Below are 22,356 nucleotides of genomic sequence, written 5' to 3'. Positions count from 1 at the left end.
GATGATTTGAGATCATTTGACAATAATTATCTTTTTGAAATATTATCGTAATTAATTGAAAATTAGTAAAGTTCAACGGCGGTTTTGATGGAAATTTCATAATTTCAACAACTCTAGACCTTACGATCAATTATTTTTTAAAATCGACATGCAATGAATCTCAACATATTAAAAGTTAATTTAATTGAACATTATAATGGAAGCATTAAATTGACACAAAATAATGGTCTATCCATATTAACCAAAGAAAAATTGACACTATAAATAGCTAGATTAATTAAATTATAATTGACAAAGATCAAAATTGCCCACGCAAGAAATTAGATGGCCGGATTGAGCCGAATGGCCAAATTAAATTCAATAGGGCGCACATTTAATGGCACTTTTTAGATGATCGCAGCACATTTCAGTCCCGACTTTGCGGAAGCGAGAAAGGAAACAAAATTGATCTATTAGAAACTGCTGAATGTATTACAAAACTAAGAGAAGCTTGTAAGCCATTGCTTGATACAGAACATAGTTTTATCACATGCTTAAAGCCATAGCTTTTCCCCACATCCTAACCTTTCAAAAACCGACTAATAAGCTTCAGCTTGTTGGTTGTGACCTAACTCTAATAAATATAACATTACAATTACATACATTAGCTTGGCATTGACTATCTCTGTTTAACCCACACAAGTGCCCCAATCTAAAAAAATGGACACACCACGCATTCAGAATCACTGGAGGTATTGACGAAGACTTTCACCACTCATTGATTCCATCTCTTTGAGAATATCCTGTGCTAGAGATTTAACAGGCAGCTCCATGTCCTCGAGTAGTTCACCCAGGAAGGGGATGGTTTCAGGCAAAAATACTAGGTACTCTTCTTTCAGATTATCCAGAAGATATTTAACAATTCTCAATCCTAAAATCCGAGACCGCAACTTCTCGCTTCGAGTTTGCAATAATACCTGAAGAAGTTGAAAAAGAGATGGAATTATATAACTTGAGCAGACTATTAATCTTTGCTGACTGTGAGCCAAAAGCTCTATAACTTGAATGACCAAATGCATCTAGAATACAGTAGAAGCTTGGAGAAACAGAGTACCTAAGACATCTCAGGTGGGCCCAAGTACATCCATCTATTTGGGAACGTGAAGTAAGTTAAAAGTACCAAATTTAGGCATTGGTTTGGCAAGTCTTGAAACACAACAAGACAAAACAGGCACTAAATAACTGATATCCAGCCAGAGTTTCAAGGAAATAAAAGAATGCATAGAATTTTATCAAGTTAACCAACTAGTTGATCACCTGGTAAAAGACTCAAGATCCATAATTATTAAAGTTTGTAGCCATAATATTTTGTCAAGTTTGTTAAATGATTCAATACTCGAACAAGAAGGATATGATGTGACAATCAAGGTTAGAAAAGGTGTCATAGGTTTCTCAAAAAAAAAAAAAAAAAAGTGTCATAGGCAAACTTCTGGATAGTTATCTTCCCATTTTATTAGCAAGCAAGGTGCAAACTCAAGCACTCTTGAGAATCGTTCAAACTTAAAAGATCCAACCTTTACAATCAGAATGTGGAACAGGGAAGAAATAGAGATTCAAAAAGATCACCTCATGGTTCAGGGGCTTCCACAGAAGGTCAGTTCCTGCAGTAACAGCCATTTGACCAATACAAACAACCAATAAGTCATCAACTTCCTCAATAGATGGTCTGCCTGGATGCTCTCCTAGAGAAGTTGGTGGCTCCACAACTAGCTGTGAGACTATGGGTTTCAACAGAACCTGCAATCAGAATTCAAATGACAAACGATGTAAGAGAGGATAACAAAATAAAAGTTGGCTTGAAAAATAGAATTTCATGGATAGATGGAGGTATCATATCTCAGTCGGCGTTCAAATATTAACTTCCATAATTTTCAGTAGAATATTCAGCAAGCAACAATTCTGAGTTCACAAGAAGTACAAGATTTGAATGGTGAAGTCACAAACAAAGATTGTGTAATTGTTTAAGTAGCAATACCATCCTAATAAAACAAACCTGTTAATCAATTATAGAATCAAGAAATAAAGATGATATACAAGTCCAAACAGAGAGAGAGAGAGGTGGCCATACAGCAGTCTGTGTGCTAACTAATGCTGCTAGTACCCGGTGTAAGTTTTTCAATATTGTTGATAACATTAGTTCCACCAAGCATATAGATACTAAAATGAAGTGAAAAGCAGAACCATGTAGTTACTCAAACCCCACATGAGCAGTTATTGATTTCTAGATAGCAAAAATGGCTCTTATCCATGAAAGCCTGTCACTAGTAAATCCAACTAACAGATATATGTGTCATTAATAATAATTCTAGAATGCAAAGGGAGTACTAAAGTTGATATGCCCAATTGAAAAACAGTTCAATTATCATGATTTGTAAACTGCAATTTGTGACTATTTACAGCAAGAGCTAATGAAGTACTGACCTAAAACATAAATTACAACAATTATAAACTTATCATCAAGATTCTATTATTCCCGCTAAACAACTTCACCTGTAAACCTGTTGATAGCTACATATCACATAAAGTTGGAGTGTGGAGGTAGAGATTACTAGCCTGAAAATTTGACGAGTCCAGAAATTTCAGACTTCCAGTATCATACAGAAAACATTTATGTAAAGCTGATATAACTGACGCCCTTAGATGCCAAGTTTTAAGTGATAACAGACTGGTTTTTCCGTTTACATCCATTCCTGCTTCCTGAATTTTGGCTTTCTTTTTCTTTTGAGTTAAACCAGCATTTTTTGCATCGACAGCATCCAAGAGATGTTGTACACAACCCTCAAGCAAATACTTGAAGTAAGGGACAAAAAGGGACCTGCAGTAATCAATGATGAAATTTTAATGGCCAAGCTTCTTAGAGATAGAGCACATTAAATAAACAAAAATAAAAAATGAAAAGAATTTTAAAGCCCCTTTCAACGGCAGTGTCAATCAAATCCCCTAAAGACAGATGAACCGCTGCTATAAGGCAACTTGTGATCATAACTTAATAAGATCAATTATATTATGCCTATGGGTGTTTAATTAAAAGATATTCAACTACTGTTGTAACTAGATAGTTAAGTGCATAAATCAGGATAAGGCATCATACTACTTGCACTTGAATATTATCTTAACTAGAATCACAGCCTAATGAACAATTAGATAAATGACATGGATGGCCAAGAAACAGCTACCAAGAAGCAAAAAGTATGAAATTGTTGGCGAGGTTGTTTAAACAATGAAAAACTAAGTACCCATGACATTAACTCACCTATGATTCTCAGCAAGCTTGTTCACCAGACCATATAAGGCAATGGATCTATCCACAGATGCACCACCCTCATTATCAATTTCTTCAACATGCGACTCTGCCCAATCAACACTACTAATAAAAAGAGGCTTGAACATAGATTCGGTGAGTTTCATAGTCAATGAAATCATAGCATCAATGACACTTTTTTCAACAATATCAATGTTCTGAATTGAAACAGGATGTTGACGACGAAGATCAAGAGCACGCAAGCAGAGGTCAAAAATCTTTTCATGGTGACCACCAACAGATGATCTATCCATCTGACCAATTATGCCCACTAGCATTTTAAAAGTAATTGACACACTTGAATCCCCAGACTTCACTGCATCAGAATATATCGCCAGCAAAGGCGGCAGAGCAAGTCGAACCTGGACAAACAAAAATAAAGGTTGGCGATCTTCAAACCATGATAAATAAGAACAAGCAGATTAATAAGAACTTACAGGGATTTTCTCAGTAAGGAGCCTTCGTACTACATCAGCTTTCAGTTTTAGCTTTGGCTTGGATTCTGTTGTATACTCGACACCAAGCACTACTAGTCCTATAACCTCTTCAAGATATGGATGTAAGAAACCACCAAGCTTGTCCACAACCGCCTCCAGGGTGACAAGAACAGACTGCATAAATGATTCTTTTGAAGTTGATAGTGCAGGAGAGGTGTCATCATTGCCACTCCGAGAAGGGATTTCATGAGATATCTTAATCAAATTTTTCATAATTCTAGGAAGCTCGGATAATGCTCTTGGTCCAAGCACATTAACTAAAGCACCAGCAGTGCGAAGGCAGCTAGAAGAAATGGCCAAATTGGGCGAGCTAATGCCTCTTGTAATAGATGGAAAGCACATACTGAGGATAGAATAATCAGAAGAAAAGCTGTGCGCTAAAACTTCCAGGGTAGAAATTGCTGAAAGTTTCAACGAAGTATCTACTTCATTCTTCACATCATCAACTAACCCAACAATTTCCAAACACATCTTATGAAAAGACTCGAGTAAATTCTCATCCATATGGAGCCAACCAGTACTTGAATTTGCATTCAGTTCTTTTCTTCCCTTGTGCTTTGTTTTATTTGACTCATGATCCCTTAATGTCTCACAAAGAAGCCCAAGAGCCTAATAGCATGCAAAGCTACAAATCGTTAGAATTATTTTTTTTAGCACAGACAACATTAAGGATTTGAACCAACTGAAACCAAAAACCCCTTAGATGTATTAATAACGCACAACACATGTATTAAGAGTAATGATGCGCACAGCAAAACTTGGAAATTTGCACATGTGAATTTTGCTTCTGGCAACAATAAAGACATTTTTATGCAAATTACTGTCAAGAATTCATTTGTTTGGCTTCAGCTCTGTATATTTGCAATCATATAATAAGAAGTAGAAAAAGAGGGAGTCAAATAAAGAAGCCTAAATTTTTAATGAAAAATGGGAACTACATGAACTCAGTAATTTTTCATCCAAACCACATTTAGAATTAATTTTTACATGTATACTGATAAATCCTGAAAGAAATAAAAGAAAAAAAAGAAAGGCAATAACAAATAAAGATGCCATGGTTTCTAAAAGTTATGCTTTATGAAAACAATATCTTTACAGGACCTATTATCCCTAGCCATAAGAGTGTTAAGCCACAGGCTTTAAACCCTTGCTCCTAACAAGACATTGCATTACATAACCAGGTACCTTCTTTTGCACATCTCCATCTGAATGTCCAAGCAAACTGATTATCCCTCTGAAGTATGCTGCAGGGTTCATAACTGCTGTGACAGTTCTCAAGACAGCATGTATAGAGACTCTTAGTTCTTTTCTCATTATAACAGGAATACTTATTTGCTTTCTTCTCTTGTCGATAAGATGTAAAAGAGAAACAGCATGCTCCATGAGTTCTTGAAGAGCTGCCTGTAAAAACGAACGCTGGTCATTCCATAATCATGCAAGCCATTGCAGGAACATAATCAGAGAGAAAACATATGGCAGAACAAGTAGTGAGGTACTGCTATTTATTCTTCCCCTATCACTCAAAACATATTACCTATGTAATTGGAAACATAGCAGAATGACAATTAGTGCTACCAACAAAATTAAAACATGATCAGCACCATTTAGGAGGAAAAGGTACTGTAAACCAAACTCACAAAATGACTAAAACCAATTTACAGAGGCCCCTCAAAAGTTGCATACAATCCCCGTGAATGACACATAGAAGGTTCATGAACATGCTACAAATGATATGGTATTAGGAAATTTATATTTTCTTTAATTTGAAGGAAACAAAAATTGTGTCTAACTCTTCAGTTATGACATAATTTTTTTAAAATTTTTCTTTTTGAATTTTACAAGTCCAACATTTCCAAGACTCAAAAGATGAGGGAAGTTGCTGAATGATAATAACAATACAACGTAATTTATAAGTTCTTGAAAGTGCATTTTGAAAATCACAACAAACAATTGTTAGGGTACTATGATCGTCAAATTGTTAAGAGAAATGTATCAGAACCTGGATGCTATCAGAACTTTCGCCTGATTCAAGCTTGAACGTTAACTCTGGATCTTGCAATTTATGTAAAATGAAATCCAATGCAAATAGCAATTCCATAAACAGTTCTCGGCACACATGGCCATTTCCTATAAGTTGAAGCAGCAAAACAGCAGATGGAAGCCATATCATGCACGAGTATTGCTCGCATATCTGCACAGCAAAGGCATACTCCCACTCTCTCTTTACAGAAGACATAAGACTGTCTAAAATCTGTGTATCATCAAGGTAAGACGATCCTTTTCTTGAAATTAAGGACCGGAGAAGGAGGACAAGCAATGAAGCCAAGCTGTTACGTTCTCCCAATGTCCTGAAAAGAAGCGTGTGAATTAAGCAGAATATAAAAAAAAACTGCAGAAGTCATAAAAGTCCAGTAAATGATACCTTAACAGGTATACCATAATTGACAGCCTCCTATGTTCAGCAACGGCGGGCAATAAATTCACAAAAATCTGTAGATAGATCTGGCTTACTCAAAAAGGTAGTTTCAAAGCAAGCAAACCGAAATCAATTTTTTTCAGAGAAGACTAATCCGATACCTGGAGCAATTTCTCTGTGTTGTTCCTCTTAGCCAGCCAACAGGGAACAACTGTAGATATAAGCTCCTCAGACACATGCTGTGAGTAGCTGTCAATCTAAAGCATTAATAGAAAAAGAAGGAATGAGAGCTGTGATTGGCATGCTGCTAAATATTGAGTAAATATAGTCTCCAGTTTTAAATTATTATGTAAGGGTTTTTTAATCTTTCAATTGGTCTGAAAAATCTTCCAAAACCCATAATTTGAAAATTCTCTCTTCAAGCACAAAACCAATGCTTAAGGTTGCAAGTGTGTGCACACACTCCACATCAAAACTGGTGAATTACAGATCAAAACAAGGTAAATAGATTTGTCCAAACCTGAATGACAGTTGATTCTCCAATAACCATAAGTATATCCAATATATGCTCCATTATCTTGTCTGGAATGACCTTTGCAATTGAAGATAACAGTGAAAAAACATGGTTGCGTGTGACTCCATCCTTCGCAGAATGTGCACACTCCACCAACATTTTGATGTCAATTTTATTTGTTATCTCATCCTGCAATGAAAATGAGATACCTCAAAAGAGAAAAGGAAAGAGAAAAGAAAAGAAACCCAGACTGAGGAGGAAAAAGCCATGTAAGCATTACCCAGCTAAATTTTTCAACTTCAAAAAGGGTGGGTGTACCTTTAGCGGAACTGCATTTATAGATGAAGCAATAATATGTTCGAGTATTGATAAAATTTCCTGTTGAATATAAAACATTGTAGTAGAAATGCTCTCGGAAGTGCCAGATGAAGCTTGGATTCCCTTTTCATCTTGGGCAACTACCCACTCATTCTGAGATATTTTACCAAGAAGCTCAAACAAGGGCCCAATAAGAGATTCCCTACAACATCAAAGTCCATCCAATGAGAAGGTCAGCACACTAATGGTAGGGTCAAATTACAAACTAATCATCCAGAGTTGGAGACATCACTGAAACAAACCTGTTAGCCATATCTTTCTTCAGCATCAATATGTCAAGCAGGGAGCTCAGCATATGTACTGCAGTTTCTCCTTTACAAACAACATCAATATCCAATTTTGATGTTTGATAAGCTATTGATTTCTTTTTCTTCTTCCCGTATGCTGAACCATTTTTTAGACTATCCTGATTGAGTATAAATTCAAGTGCCTGAACTACTGTATAGCAAGTAATCTGCATCAGCCAAAGTTGCCAATCAAATCTACTGCTTTTCAGATGATCACACATCTTAGAGCTCAAGTCACAAAAACTGTATCACACTTATTGGAGCAGGAGAATGAAACAAGATATTGAGGTGAAGCAAACCCTTAAATAAGCCAAGAAGCACGAGGGCCAGCATATATTTACACCATCTCATTTTTACTTGTTTTTTCTGTTTTTCCATGTTTGGCTTATGGCCAAAGTCATTTCGATGTCTACTAATTGGAATATATGCAATCAAGTTATATAGAGCCCACCATAAATGTTCCTTAAAGAGTAGTATAAGGCGTCGCCATCGCCTTTTATAAGAAATGTCTACGTGTGATGCATCTTAAATGTCACACATCCTGCGGCACATGGTCTATGTAGTTATCACTCATCAACAAGTTCAGGTACTTAATAAACAACACTGGAGCTGAAACCTGTCCAACTTTTTTGAAATGCAAACACTTTTAGTGACTCAACTATTTGATATATTTGTAAAAGATACAGTCAATCAAATCAAAATAATTATACCACTTGCTTGCAGTTACAAACATATAGGCTAGTGACTATAATAGCGCTTCAAACACAACATCGCGTGCATGCAATCTTTTGCAATGTTATGTGAAGTACAAACACCTTTTTATCAAGTTATCAAAATATTGGCATGAGTGATCCATCTAGTCCACTCTCATAGAGCTCAAAAGATTTTGATATAAGAGAATAGGCCAAACTGCAATCAAGGAAGAAACAATTCAAAGAAAGATACAGTGTGGGTGGCCATAAAAGTATACAGCTTCCTTTTTCACACCATAAGGATCAAGATTAAATGTTGTCACACAATGTGGTCAACAAACTCCATAACCAGTCTAATCAAAGAAATTCCAAGGAAAGTGCTAATAAGCAATTGCATAAAAATATAAAAGAAAAAGAATTAAGGTGGAAACAAGCTGAAAAGAAAATCAACAAACATTAAAGCGCAGCAAGGCCTCTCTAGTTGCATTTTGTATATCACCATTAGCATTCCGGAATAAAACCACAAGCTCGCGAAAAAGAAGCCCCTGCTCAAAGCAAGAAAAGAACATACAATGAAAAATTTCTTGTCTATTAAGCAAGAAATATTAGGCAAGGGATACATATCAAAGCCAAATGAAAAGCGAAGCATATCAGCATTTATTGTTCTACTCAACTGAACATTTTTTTTAAGCAATATGCAGATGTATCTATAATTAATATATCTGTTATGTAACAAACATACATTCTATATTAAGAACCATTATTTCTGGACATCATAGTATGAGCTTTTGTTTTTTCATTCTACATGCCTATGTAAGAGAGTTAGACAAAAATTGCTGCATAAGACAATCAGTACAAAAATAAAGCTAACCTGTTTCTCAGTTGACAAACCACTATAAAATTGCCCACTTAACTTCTGCAGGACAGTTACACAAGGTTCTGCAACAGCAGATTCTTCGGAAGATAGCCCATCCAACTGGATAGAAAACAAAGCCAAAGCAAATAAATCAACAAACAGGGTACAAAGAACACCATAGACCATTAGAACCATTCAAACAAATTGCAATTAACTTCTTACTTGCAAAGCCCTTAATAAATAATCTTCAACAGCACGTCCATTAAATGATGAAGGAAGCATATCACAGAACTGACGCAAACCAGAGGATGCAGTTACAATTAAGCAAAAGAATGCCAAGAACAGTGCAGAAATGTAAGTTTAAGATATGTATATTTTTATATTTCTGTTTACCTCCAGTAAAAGACACAAGATCTTGACTTCAGTTTCAGACAGTTTCTGGAATGACTTATCTCCTTCAAAATAAAATTGTCCTCGTCTTTTCAAAAGTTGAGCCAAAAACGTTTCAACATCTTTAACACACATTATTGCATTCCCCAGTCCTTTGAGCAAAGACATAATCATTAGCTGCAATTGAAATCCATCAGTCAGTTTTCATCCTATAAAGAAAAATCCTATCCACGAGCATAGTAGAAAACAATTCAGAGAGAAGGCAGAAACATTCCTCTTCTGTATAGGCAGATAAATGTTCTGCTACTAAAAAAGAAAAGAAAAGAAAATAGATCAGATCAAAGAGAACAAACCTTCGCAAATGCAGAAAGTTGAAGAGCATGACCTAAGATGAAAGCAAGAGTCTTTTCCTTCGTAGATTGATCAAATCTGAAAAAGAAAAATTAGCATCTTACTTTCAAGACAAATTGTGATAATGGTCTTAGTGACAATTGACATAATACCAAATATAATCTAGAGAATCTTTTACTAGTTCATATTTATTACACAACTCAATTAATCTTTAACCCAAACGACTTAGGGTTGACTATAAGCATAATTTTCCTCCATTCCACCCAATTTAGGGCTAAAATCAAGTCCATAATTTAGTATTATCAATGACAATTCTAGGAAAAGGTAACATGATAATCAGATGGTAGTGAGACAAAACTAAGCATGAGTTATAAGCTTATATAGCTGGGTAAAGAGTCATTGAACCACTGAATCAACATAGATGCAGATTTAACATTTTCAAATTAAAACAAATAATAATAACAATAACTAATGCACAAAAAATACCTCTGTTCAACATTTCTTGGCACTAGAAGACTAACACAAGATGAACCAAGCAAGGAAGTCATTAATGAAGGTAGAAAGTTCTTGTCCGATAATATCACCCTCTTTTGTTGGACAATTAGGCCTAAAAGTTCATCGAGAAAATGACTCCAACTTGCATTGTTGCCTGTCAAATTTCCCATTCACATTATAGTTATGAAAAAGTTCAAACATAGAGAGAACCATAATTTTGGGACATCATGTTTAATGTAGAGTAATATACCATTCTTCTTGCTTAAGTAGTCAACGCGGCGCGATAGCGCATAGAGTCCTTCAATGCAGCCCATGGTAGCAATTCTTATATCCTGAAAAGAGTGCACAGACTTGAGGGAATCAGAGAAACTATATACTAAAACCATAAGCAAGACATTGAAGTAGTTGCAGATTAAAAGAAAAACAAGAGCATGCACAAAGTAATTGAAGTGTCCCACGGTTGAACCTGGCTATCACAGGCAAGTGGAACAAGAAGAGAAGGGAAATTGGCTAGAAGTTGAAACAGCAATCTATCATCAGGCTCCACACAAAGATACGCAAGACAGTGAAGACTTTCCACTTGGACAGCAACAGGAACACCTGCAGAATAATAGAGAATATAAACACATGAAACTATGATCTAAGCCTTCAGCTTATGGATGCAGATCAGATTAAAGTTTCTTGTACAGTAGTTCCAAAATTAACAAAGCCAGAAAAGTTAAATTATCAACAAGCATACTAGAAGAAAAAGATAAACCAGTGCAAAAATGAAACCTTGGACCATTAAGGATATGCACTGTACAGACTGGATACTTGTTATGCTAGACTTATAATGATTGTAGCAAACAGCCAACAAGAAAACATATCATCAGAGTACCAGATCAATCATAATTCTCAGTACTTTTGGTTTTCATAAGCCATTACTTAGATACCATTTAGAATGATACCATTAAAATGTATTTATATAGTACTTGTATGGTGTATATACTCATCATCTTAAGCGAAATGCTTTCCTAAAAGGAAAAAAATAAAATTATTTATATAATTATTTTATTTTAACATGTCTTTTAGAAAGGGAAAAGGTAAGAGGGTATAATAATCCACAAATACAATGTTAACAAGACAAGCAATTAATCACCTTCATTTGTGAAAAAACCAGATAGAAAATCAACAGGAGAGATGTTGCATTTTGTTACAAGGTAGTGAAGATGTTCCTTGAAAACATGTTTCAACTGTGAGGTTGCGAAGAAGGAAAATAAATCCCTAAGTCTGCAGGTTACCCACTGCCCATTATCATCCTGAAAGAGACACAAAAATCCAATTTCCAAAAGCTATGATCCCAGCGGGAGGAAGATCATGGAATCAAAAACTAGCCACACAACATCACAAACCAGCAAGATATCTGCAGCTGCTACTGAAACAACTGCCTCCAGTAACCTCCAAAAGGCGCAAATTAGAATGTCTCTGTTTAACGCATTGACATCATTATCAGCTAGCTGATCTAGGAATTTTCGACAATCCCAGTGTATCATCTCCTTATTGAACTGTTAACCATTAGCATAGGCATACATTCAAAAATTGAGAAAAGAAAGGGCAAAATCAACAGCATGAAAATAAAATTAGGAATGCAATAACAAACCAGGCCAACCAACCTCGTTCTCAGAAACATCAGCGGCAGACTCAAGAACTTGCCACTCAGCTTTTAAAACAGGGAAGCAAGCTTCAAAAAGTGCCAAAAATTGCCCACTGTCTGTCATGCAAGAAAATGCATAAGTCCCTTGTCACAGTTAGTTTGAAACATAGCAGCACAAGCTCTATAAAAGCAGTTACCCTAAAGTAAAATAAAACTTGCATAATATACAAATTTGATGGCTATAATAAAGAAACACAAACCCGTTATGCAATGAATAAATACAGCACCATAATAATAACAATTGAGAGACTGTCAAAACAAGCCATATGCAAAATACTGTGCATATGATTTCGTCCAGCTGATGTTGGCAGCTTATAAGGAGCACCTCGAGCCATGCACCACACAGCAGGTGCATGCCTAGGCAACAAAGCAAGCTCCTCGGGCTTTATCATAGTAGAGGCGTTGGGCTCTAGGAATGAGAGTTGCACCTCAGGTGCACATTAACTCTGTTTGGTCTGGAAAAATATGCAAGGGAGGAAAGAAAATGAAGAGGGAAAATAAAGGGAGATTTTACTGATTATCTCCTTTACTCTTGTTTGGATAAGAGGATAAGAGGAAAATATGAGGGGAAAGACTTCTAGTTTCTATCTTTCCTTTTTCTCCCCCTGTCTTCTCTTCATATTGGACCAATTGTTATTGGGGGAAAATAACCTTTACATTCCTTCCTTTATTTTTCTCCTTCCCAAAAGAGGGAATAACATTTCCCACTCCAATTTTCCTCTCCTATATCCCTTCTTCCCAAACAAAGTGTTACAATGGGCTTAACAACTCTCAACAATAACCTGCCCTAGAATGGGCTGCAAAGAACACTTTTCTACTATAACAATGCCAAGGACAAAACATAAACTTAATAAAGAGTAGAAAACATACCATTCTCCCGATTTAGAATTGACTGCATCACAACCAAGAAGAAAAGAGTCTTTGACAGACTAAAGTTATTGCAGCTCTTGGTAAACCAAGAAGTATATTCATCAGGGTGCACTGTGAATGTTTCTGCCAGGCTGCTAATAATTTTCATATTGACTGCAGATACTTCTTCACGTGGTAATTCCTGCATTATTTTCCAGATCATACTTTAAATTATTTACTGGTATAGAAGCAAATATCAAAAGCAGAACATTGTAGAAACAATAAACCGAAAAAAAACCGAGGAAAAAAGAATGGAAAAATGTAAAGTAGAACATCAGCTGAACCAAGTCAACAATTAATAAAATTTCCCCCAATGTATCAAGCTGGTAGACATCATGAAGATACATGCAGGGAATAAAAGATTCATCAAGTCAGATGAGGCTGTACCATAAAATGGTTAAACTTTCCATATCATTAAAGCCTGATGCGCATTCTTTTTACCAAAAACAAAAGTTTCTTAATTATGATTGGATATAAAAGGTTAAGCTAGTACATCAGATGGAAAATAACAAAGAATGAAAAACACTGTATATACATTTGAAACAATTTTGATCCCTGTATTTGAACTTGATACACGGTGAGAAATAATCTTATCAGCATAAAGACACTAAATAAAAAAATGTGGTTTCCATAAGTCTAGCCTTCTACAAAGTCCAACAGTAATATAGAGTCCAGAGTCCAAAACAGACTTATATGGTTCCAATATAAGGCTTCAAAAATATATATGCTACAGAAAATAAAAGTTTTGTTTGAAAATGAAATATAAGTGAAAGAATATACCATTTCTTCAGTGGAGATATAATTGAGATTGTGGTACAATGGCCAGTTCATTTTCTTTGCTAACTCCAAAACCTTCCAATTCAGCTTCCGTGTCTGCATGCAGCAAGACAGAACACTTGCAAATCAAGAGCAGGACAATACATCTGCCATTTTGCATTTTCTCCATTTACACCACAATGGTGTAACTTAGAGACCATAAACAAAATACAAGCATAAAAGCTAGACCTTATGCAACATGAGGAGTAAAGGAAACATCCTGGCAGCAAGTTCTTTTGAATAGTCAGCCTGGCCTTGGAAGCTTGAGATGGCAATCTTCAGGACTGAGACCGCCACATCACCAGCCAGAGTAGATTTTTCTGAAGAGTCTGCAAACAGAAAAGACAAATTACATATGAAATTGTAGCAAAATATAAACAGCACTGGACGCTCATACATAAAAGATTATTCAACGCTTGAGCTAAAATGAAGAGCCAATTTTTCAACCAATAAAGTGAAAACCCAATGTTACTAAGTGCAACAGCAGGGCTAGGAAGAAAGTCTACAATAAAAAGTGTACAAGGAAAAAGCATTTAAAACTAGTCATACTCACTTGATTTTTGGGTGGTAGCCCATCTATTAAGTAAATTATCCAACATTTCAAGAAGATCAGAAGCTCTTATTATTTCCGATAATCCCTCAAGAGCTAAAACTGCTTGAACAACCGTTAAATCATTATCATGAAGCTGGCACAAAATCGCATCTCGAATAGTTCCAAACCTCTGGATCACAGATCAATCGAAATACAGAGATTACAAAATTTTCATGGACGGATATAATTCTAAATGATGAGACACAAAAATCTAATTACTCCCGACAGTTTCATATTGAAAATTATTCACACTATTCAGACCCTTCACAGCACAAATTAAACACTAAACACACATTACAACAGCCAACCACTGAGATGAAGTTCTGACAACAGCTGGAGAATGTAACAGAAGGTGATTAGACCAAAAGGAGCAAACATACTTTATCCTAAGGCAAGCAATTTTGTTATAAATAAATAAAACAAGGACAAGAAGCCCTTCCGGGTAAGAGAACAAGGGAAAAATCAAAAAGGGAGCAAACAACACTTACAAACTTTTGGAATATAATCTAAAAATTGCTTCAACTCCATTAATATGAGTTATGTCACAACAAACCAAACTTCACTATACTCTTCCTCATCCTGATATAATTTTCAAGCAAAAACAATATCATGAACCTTAATGGCCACAAATTGCAGGATGTGATGCCAATCGAAAAACAAAACTAAATCATGGCATTGTGATGGGCAGGCTATCCTCAGATGTAGTAAGGATGCAACATGAAAAGGCAATAAAATGTCATATATAGTATAATACTTTAGCTTATAGTCTAATAAAAAGCAAAACGATTCAATACCATCTTAAATATAGAAATAAAATATCAAACCACAAATAAAAACCAATTACAAGAGCAGGAACCCAAAAATGTTGGTAGCTACATTAGTATATAGGAACACTTTAAACCATCCAATTCACCACATACCTAATAGCAGTAATGACAAAGAAATATAACAAAATGCACTAAATACTACCTCAGAAACAACATCCGAGGTAATCAGAAAGCCAGATGCCTTTAAACCAGACAGCGCAGCACGCCGAACTTCAGCCTATTTGACATTATAAAAGCATTAGATGACTTGACAAAATAGTAACTCAAACAGTTGACAATAACTCATTAGTCAAGGGAATGACAGTCGATGATACCCTTGGATGATGCAGAGAAAACCAAATTTTTGAATCTGATGTAGCCAAGTCCAAGTTCCCATCCAACATCTTATATAAAGTTTCAAATACAGCACCCTTTTTCTTGGATTGGGTTTCGGAGTCCTATCATAAAAAGAGGAAGGATCAACAAAACCAGAATGCTTGTGTGTGTGTGAGAGAGAGAGAGAGAGAGGGGAAAGAGCAGTCAGCTAACGGACCTCCAAGAACTTGCGAACTGCTTGATGAAGTTCAGAAGAATAATTCTTATTAATAACCATTAAAATCTTCTTTGCCCAGTTTCCTACAAAGTCCAACCGTAAGAAGCGTATAAAATACAAAACTCATAACCTCGGTAAAGAAGCCCTCAAATTATATAGCTCTATAATAAGGAAATTAGGGAATTTTATAGATGACAGCTACCTAGAAGCCCAAACTTGCAGTAATATGATGAACAGACAGTTTTAAAAGTTACCAGACAATATACATAAGCATACTAAATGGTAGGATAAATATACATAAGCATGTGAAATTACCAGACAATCATGCTATTTTCTTTTTTTTTTTTTTTGGAAAAAAAAGATGCGAATAGAAAGACAATGCCCGTTCTAAAAGTTACCTGATTCAGATGGTGTTGAGTGGTCATTTCTCTGTGTCAATTTTATGCAAGACAAGAGGACCCTCGAGACCACATGTTCAACATAATTCTTTATTGGAACAGTCTCGATTACGGATATCAAAGCACAACAACTTGCATCATCAGAACAACTGCCAACAAACAACAATCAGTCTAGAGCAATGCCTAAGGGAAGAAAGCGCCAACATGTTGATCAGAAACAATAATTTAATTCACACCTGTAGTCAACGAGAGATTCCAAAAGCACAGAAAGGAATTTGTCAATATTGAACTCCTTAGAGAGTTCTAAAAGAACCCCAGCAATATCCCTATAGGAGATAAAAAGATAATCACAAAATGATAGCCAGCATATACAATATTCATGATGCAGTAAATGTTCGATCATGTAAGCCAATTGAAGTCTTACCTAGTATCCTTCAAAAACTCCAAAGCTTTCTTTGGAAACGCATCAATGGATTGCAACTAACAAAATTTTTACAAAGTGAAGTGAGAGGTACATCATAAATGAAACTACAAATAATTCACATCTACATGATCTCAGTTCAAAAGTCAGAATAGGACTTTAACAGGGTACAAGGTCAGCCCAATTGTATGTAGGAGGTTCCTTGTTGATGCCAAGAGGTTTACGCTAAGATAAACTAATTGCAATTGGCAATCAGGATTTCACTTTACTTCACTACATTGTACTCTATGCATACAGACAGCAAATCAGAACAATGATAAAAAGAGAAAAGAGAATGCAATCAGACTTATTTCTCCATAAAGACAAACACAGCAATAAAATCAAATGACAATGGCAACAAAATTAAGGACGCATAATTCACATACGAATAAAAAAAATTGACCATAAATGATAAACCAAATGCATATAGATTTACAAAGTAGTACCTGAACAAGGTTAACTAAAGCCATGACTGATAAACGAAGCCATTGCAGATCAGTCAGCTCTTTTGCATCTTCTCGAGCCAACTCAGAAATTGACCGAATCAAACTTTTGACAAGCTTAGGAGCCAGTGAAACTTTATTTGCTAACAAAGCAACAATCATTAAAGCACCAGCCTACATAGAGAAATAAACATTTCCCACTTCAGAAATTGAAAAGCAAATAAACAAGTTAAGAAACAAAAGATAATGATTTCCCATCCAAGCTAACCTTGTGATCTAAGCCCCCTTTGGGGGTAGGCTGAAGTCCAGAAACTACAAACGGAAGGATTCTTTTTACAATATCACTATTAACAACAGGTATAGAACCCAAAATTTCAATAACAACTGCCGTGCAAAAGCTGATTACAGGTCTTGATGGTTGAAGCTTCTTTATCGGAGATGCCTGCGGTAAAAGACCTCGCTATTTTTGTATGCAATCACGATAGCAAAGTAACCCATAAAACAAAAAACTATGAAATAAAACGAACACTCACATAATTGCACAGAGCCTCCAAAACTCCCATATCACGAATACACTGCTGCACAACAACACTTCTGGGAGGTGGCGCACCAGAGTTTTTAACACCCTCCAAAAATGTCCATTTACTATTTCTACAAACCATAAGTAAATAAATATTAATTTAAACTTGTGAGAGAAAACAACATAGAATACCAAGAACCCGCATTCATTACCTTGTGTCAATTATTTGAACTATCCGAACAAAAGCATGTGTATCATGATAAGGCAAGGCACATAGAATCAAATCCTCAACATTGTAAACATGTATTCTGCATTAGTTTCAAAACCATCACCACATTATCACATTACACCGATAAGGAAATAAATAACAAGTTCCAAAAAATCTCCTAAAGATAAAACTAGTAGGGCCAGCTCAAGGTAGTGCTTACTTGTATCTGCGAATCAAATACTCAAGTGTTCTGTGAGCAGCAGGTAACTGAAGATGACCAGATAGTAACCTTAAGTAAGAACCAATGGTTGCATTGATACGGCTGTTCTCCTCTTGAGTCATTAATTCTCTATTCAATTCTTTACTTTTATCACTAAACAGATCGTTTCTATAGTTTCTAAAGCGTTCATCAAGAGCTATAAGAACTTCTATACCTGACAAAAAAAAAAATGCACATATTTTATAAAAACGTCTTTAAACTTTGCCTAATCACTGTAATTACATGTAAAGAAAAATTTAGAGCCAACCTGAAATGGCAATGTTGAAAATAGTATCAATATCAATATCGGCAGCTTCTTTAGGATCAAACAGAATGGAAGGACGAACGATAGGTCGTTTTTGGGACTCGGTATCGGTTTGTATTGCAGACCTAATTGCTGCTAACTGAGAAGCTAAATTTGTCGCCATGGTTTTTTGTGTAAAAGTACAGAAGCAAAAACAAGGTTTTATTAGAGAAAGAGAGAAGTCTATAAGGTGCAAAATTGAAAGAACAGGGCTTAAACCCTAATAAAAACTATTGGGTTGAGCATGCGTCAGGTTTCAAATAACCAACGTGTATGTTTAGGGTTTTGGAAATAAGAGATCAAATAGGGGTACTTTCGTCTTCTCGTTATCTTTCAGGGCTATTTATGAAAACACTCTCCAGGTTTACTCAATATACATATTAATCCCTAAAATTAAATGTTAGTAACCACTGCGCACTTTATTCCTCTGTCATCTTCATGGTATTAAATTCTTATACCATGTTCGGTTAAAATTTATAAAATTTATTTATAAATCTAAAATTTGTATTATTTGCATGAAGTAAAATCAGTTTATAATTTTATATAATCAATTTTTGTATAAAATTAATTATAATTAAATTATATTCTAATAAAATAGATAGAATTTTAAATAAATTAATAAATTAATATATTACATAATATTAAAATATCTCTTTCAAATTTATTATTTTAAATGTATTTTTTTATGCTCATTCTCGATAAAATAATATTTCAACCGATAATTAAATGGTTGAAATAAAAAGAAATTAAATCATGCCAGGTAAATTTTTCATTTTCTTTAACTAATAATATAGTTATATTAGCCTTCAATACTCATATATTAACTTCTCCCAAATCATCTAATTTCATCACAATTATATTATATGTTTTTTTATAAACTTTTCTATTATTTTTGCAAATAAAATAATTTTTTATTTTCATCTTTTAACACCTAACAATAATTCTAAATAAATATTAGATTTCTTTAAAAATATAATATTCTGTTATAAAAATAAAATAAATAAATAATTTAAACATTTGTGCTTCTCCTACATATTAGATTATACCAATGTGTTTATTCAGTTATTATTGTAAAATTATTATTTCATAATAATAGGGATTTAAGTGGATCAGACGACAAGCAGAAGGGACTATTCAAAACTATTTTGTATTTCAAACAGCAGGACGAAGTATATAATGGGGAAATCTAACGGGTGCTATTAATTTGCCATTTTTTGAAACTATCAATACGGCGGCGTTTCTTCACTGGCTCGCCATTTGAGGCAAAAGAAAGAAAAGAAAAATATACAACAGTAGCGGCAGTCAAAAATGGGTCTCGCTCCAAATCCACTTGAAAGAGAAAAATTTGAACTGCTCTCATTACTTACAGGCCCCTTCTCCTCTTTTATTAGATCCAAACCAACCGGTCATTATTAGATCTCTTTATCAACCATTTTTTTTTTAAAAAAAAAATGCAAAGCATTTTAAATCTATATATTGCTGCCTATGATTTCTTAGAATTCTGTTAAAGGAAATGGAGTTCACCGAAGCTTATAAACAGACCGGTCCCTGTTGTTTCTCTCCCAATGCCAGATATATCGCCGTCGCCGTCGATTACCGTTTAGTCATTCGTGATACGCTGTCGTTTAAGGTACTTTTCAATCTTGTTCATGTTCCATCTCCCAAATTTGGAAATATTCTTTTTTGGTTTTGCGTAATGCTGTGATTTATGTTCGTGATACTTTGTCGTTTAAAGAGATTTTTCAATTGAGTTTATGAAAGTTATAAGATTTAATAAAATGTGGGCAAAATTTTGATTCATTAGTTTAAAATGGTGATTTACGAGTGTTTGTTTTGTGTACGCAGGTTGTGCAGTTGTTTTCATGTTTGGATAAAATAAGCTATATAGAATGGGCAGTTGATTCTGAATACATTCTATGTGGACTTCATAAAAGACCAATGATACAAGCATGGTCCTTAACACAACCTGAATGGACTTGTAAAATAGATGAAGGTCCAGCCGGCATTGCTTATGCTAGATGGAGTCCAGATAGTCGTCATATACTTACTACCTCCGATTTTCAATTGCGTTTAACTGTTTGGTCACTTGTTAATACAGCTTGTGTTCATGTTCAATGGCCAAAACATGCTTCTAAAGGCCTTTCTTTTACTAAAGATGGGAAATTTGCTGCCATTTGTACTAGGCGTGATTGTAAGGATTATATTAATCTGCTTTCATGCTATACGTGGGAGATAATGGGTACTTTTGCTGTTGATACATTGGATTTAGCTGATATTGAATGGTCCCCGGATGATAGTGCTGTAGTCGTTTGGGATTCACCTCTTGAATATAAGGTACTTCTCATTGCCTTTATCTTACATACAGTGTTAAGGCCAGAAGTTAAATGCTCACTGTCCTAGTTATCTTGGAGGTCATTTGATGTTTTATGATGGTTATCGTGACAATGCCTTGTTTTATATGTAATAGTTAAGTTTTTAATAAGAATGTTAATTTTGCATGTCCTACGTTTTTATCTTTTACTATGTCCTTAGCAGGAAACTTAAGAGCTTATGGCTGGGGTAATTTGATTCAGGTTTTGATTTATTCACCAGATGGAAGGTGTCTGTTCAAGTACCAAGCATATGAAAGTGGACTTGGTGTAAAATGTGTTTCATGGTCTCCTTGTGGCCACTTTCTAGCTGTGGGTAGTTATGATCAGATGTTTCGGGTTCTCAACCACCTAACCTGGAAAACCTTTGCTGAATTTATGCACCTATCGACAGTTCGTGCTCCTTGTTGTGCTGCTGTCTTCAAGGTAAATTGTTTTCTCTGCTTTCTTTTTTATATTCTTGCATTTGTAATGATTTCATTAGTTATAAGCATTTCAGTGCTTTCCTTTTTCTCTCTCGAATTGCCAGGAGGTGGATGAGCCATTGCACCTTGATATGTCTGAACTTAGTTTAAGTGATGAACTTCTCCAAGGCAATTCTGGTAACTATTGTTTATTGTGTGGATCTATGATGTCGATTTGTAATTATTTTGACATATAAATTAGCTGCTTTCTTATTTTAAATTATTTTTTTACAGTAAGCTTTAACATTTTTTTTCTCCCAAAAAAGATGCTGCAGAAGGACACTTCAGAGTTAGGTATGACATCACAGAAGTGCCTATTGCGCTGCCTTTCCAGAAGCCTCCTGCTGACAAACCAAACCCTAAACAAGGAATTGGTTAGCCCATCTTTCTCATGTAGTACAATGTGGCATTGAGAAAACACATATATTCCCCAAAAATGCAGCATTATTAGTTTTTCTTCTTCTCAGAAGCATCAACCTGATTAATTTTGTCATGTCAATTCTCTCTTTCTATTCCTTGTTTTCATAATTGATGAGTTTAGCCTTTGTTGACAGGCCTCATGTCATGGAGCAGGGACAGCCAGTACATCTGTACTCGTAATGACAGCATGCCAACCGCTCTCTGGATATGGGACATGCATCACCTTGAGCTTGCTGCCATCTTGGTGCAGAAGGATCCTATCCGAGCAGCCACTTGGGATCCAACATGCACAAGACTAGTTCTGTGCACAGGCAGCTGCCACTTGTACATGTGGACTCCTTCAGGGGCTTACTGCGTTAGTAATCCGCTTCCACAGTTTTGCATAAATGATCTCAAGTGGAATTCAGACGGAAGCTGTCTTCTCCTCAAAGACAAGGAATTATTCTGCTGTGCTGCTGTGCCCCTATTGCCAGAATCTAGTGACTATAGCTCTGATGATTGAGACATATCTACTCTCCTAGGCGAGACGACAGTCAATTAGTAAAAAGATGTAAAAAGGCACCCACGGTCAACCAAGCAGTCGTGACTCTCTGTTTCTTGCTGTACTATGTTGTATCTGAGAGACCTCTGTTAGTTGTAGTTCAGAGTTCAGCCTGTAGTGACAGTTCTGCTGTGATGTACAATTACTTAATAGTGGCATATTTTATCTTTAGGTTTCCATCTGTATCCTACAATTACATTTAAATCAGTTCCCAACCAAGTAGATGGTAACTAGCATGCATGTTTGGCATGAATCTCAAAGGAATTAAAAGCTCTATGGAAATGCTAACTTCTCAAAAGTATGGACCAGTTAAGTTTTCCACAGGCGATGTGCTTGCCTTGTGGAGTTGAAAGGTGATGACAGTATTACTATAATGCATTTTGTC

General features: G+C 35.3%; 2 protein-coding genes across 5 annotated transcripts; one reads left to right on the top strand and one right to left on the bottom strand.

Moving 5' to 3' along the window:
* Nucleotides 1-435: 435 nt before the first annotated feature.
* Nucleotides 436-18,440, bottom strand: LOC8289653 (uncharacterized protein At3g06530). The gene is made up of 39 exons (XM_015724850.3): nt 18,142-18,440; nt 17,835-18,048; nt 17,619-17,714; nt 17,420-17,537; nt 17,155-17,328; nt 16,890-17,060; nt 16,408-16,463; nt 16,220-16,309; nt 15,984-16,132; nt 15,586-15,668; nt 15,368-15,490; nt 15,196-15,270; nt 14,188-14,356; nt 13,824-13,963; nt 13,599-13,691; nt 12,780-12,960; nt 11,869-11,966; nt 11,608-11,760; nt 11,355-11,514; nt 10,683-10,816; nt 10,467-10,548; nt 10,208-10,370; nt 9,724-9,799; nt 9,374-9,547; nt 9,203-9,271; nt 8,996-9,100; nt 8,580-8,669; nt 7,388-7,599; nt 7,086-7,287; nt 6,774-6,956; nt 6,415-6,510; nt 6,260-6,327; nt 5,837-6,185; nt 5,023-5,238; nt 3,778-4,446; nt 3,293-3,702; nt 2,593-2,854; nt 1,606-1,776; nt 436-956 (listed from the first exon to the last, which is right to left on the bottom strand). The coding sequence occupies exons 1-39, from the start codon at nt 18,299-18,301 to the stop codon at nt 723-725; spliced, it is 6,468 nt and encodes a 2,155-aa protein (XP_015580336.2). The 5' UTR covers nt 18,302-18,440; the 3' UTR covers nt 436-722.
* Nucleotides 18,441-19,404: 964 nt separating this feature from the next.
* LOC8289654 (WD repeat-containing protein WRAP73) lies at nt 19,405-22,156 on the top strand. Of its 4 annotated transcripts, none has more exons than XM_015722060.3 (6): nt 19,405-19,807; nt 20,023-20,511; nt 20,751-20,972; nt 21,046-21,148; nt 21,245-21,384; nt 21,565-21,869. In XM_015722060.3, exons 1-6 carry the CDS (start codon nt 19,691-19,693, stop codon nt 21,727-21,729), a joined length of 1,236 nt encoding a protein of 411 aa, XP_015577546.1. In that variant the 5' UTR covers nt 19,405-19,690; the 3' UTR covers nt 21,730-21,869. The 4 variants fall into 4 exon arrangements, with proteins under 4 accessions (XP_015577546.1, XP_015577553.1, XP_015577534.1 ...); XM_015722067.3 differs by having other exon boundaries at nt 19,406-19,807; nt 21,076-21,148; XM_015722048.3 differs by having other exon boundaries at nt 19,407-19,807; nt 21,277-21,384; nt 21,565-22,156.
* The last annotated feature ends 200 nt before the right edge of the window (nt 22,157-22,356 follow it).

This window comes from Ricinus communis, chromosome 4 (assembly GCF_019578655.1).
Source record: "Ricinus communis isolate WT05 ecotype wild-type chromosome 4, ASM1957865v1, whole genome shotgun sequence".
Taxonomy (NCBI): Eukaryota; Viridiplantae; Streptophyta; class Magnoliopsida; order Malpighiales; family Euphorbiaceae; genus Ricinus; species Ricinus communis.
This window is presented reverse-complemented; position numbering and strand designations above follow the sequence as displayed.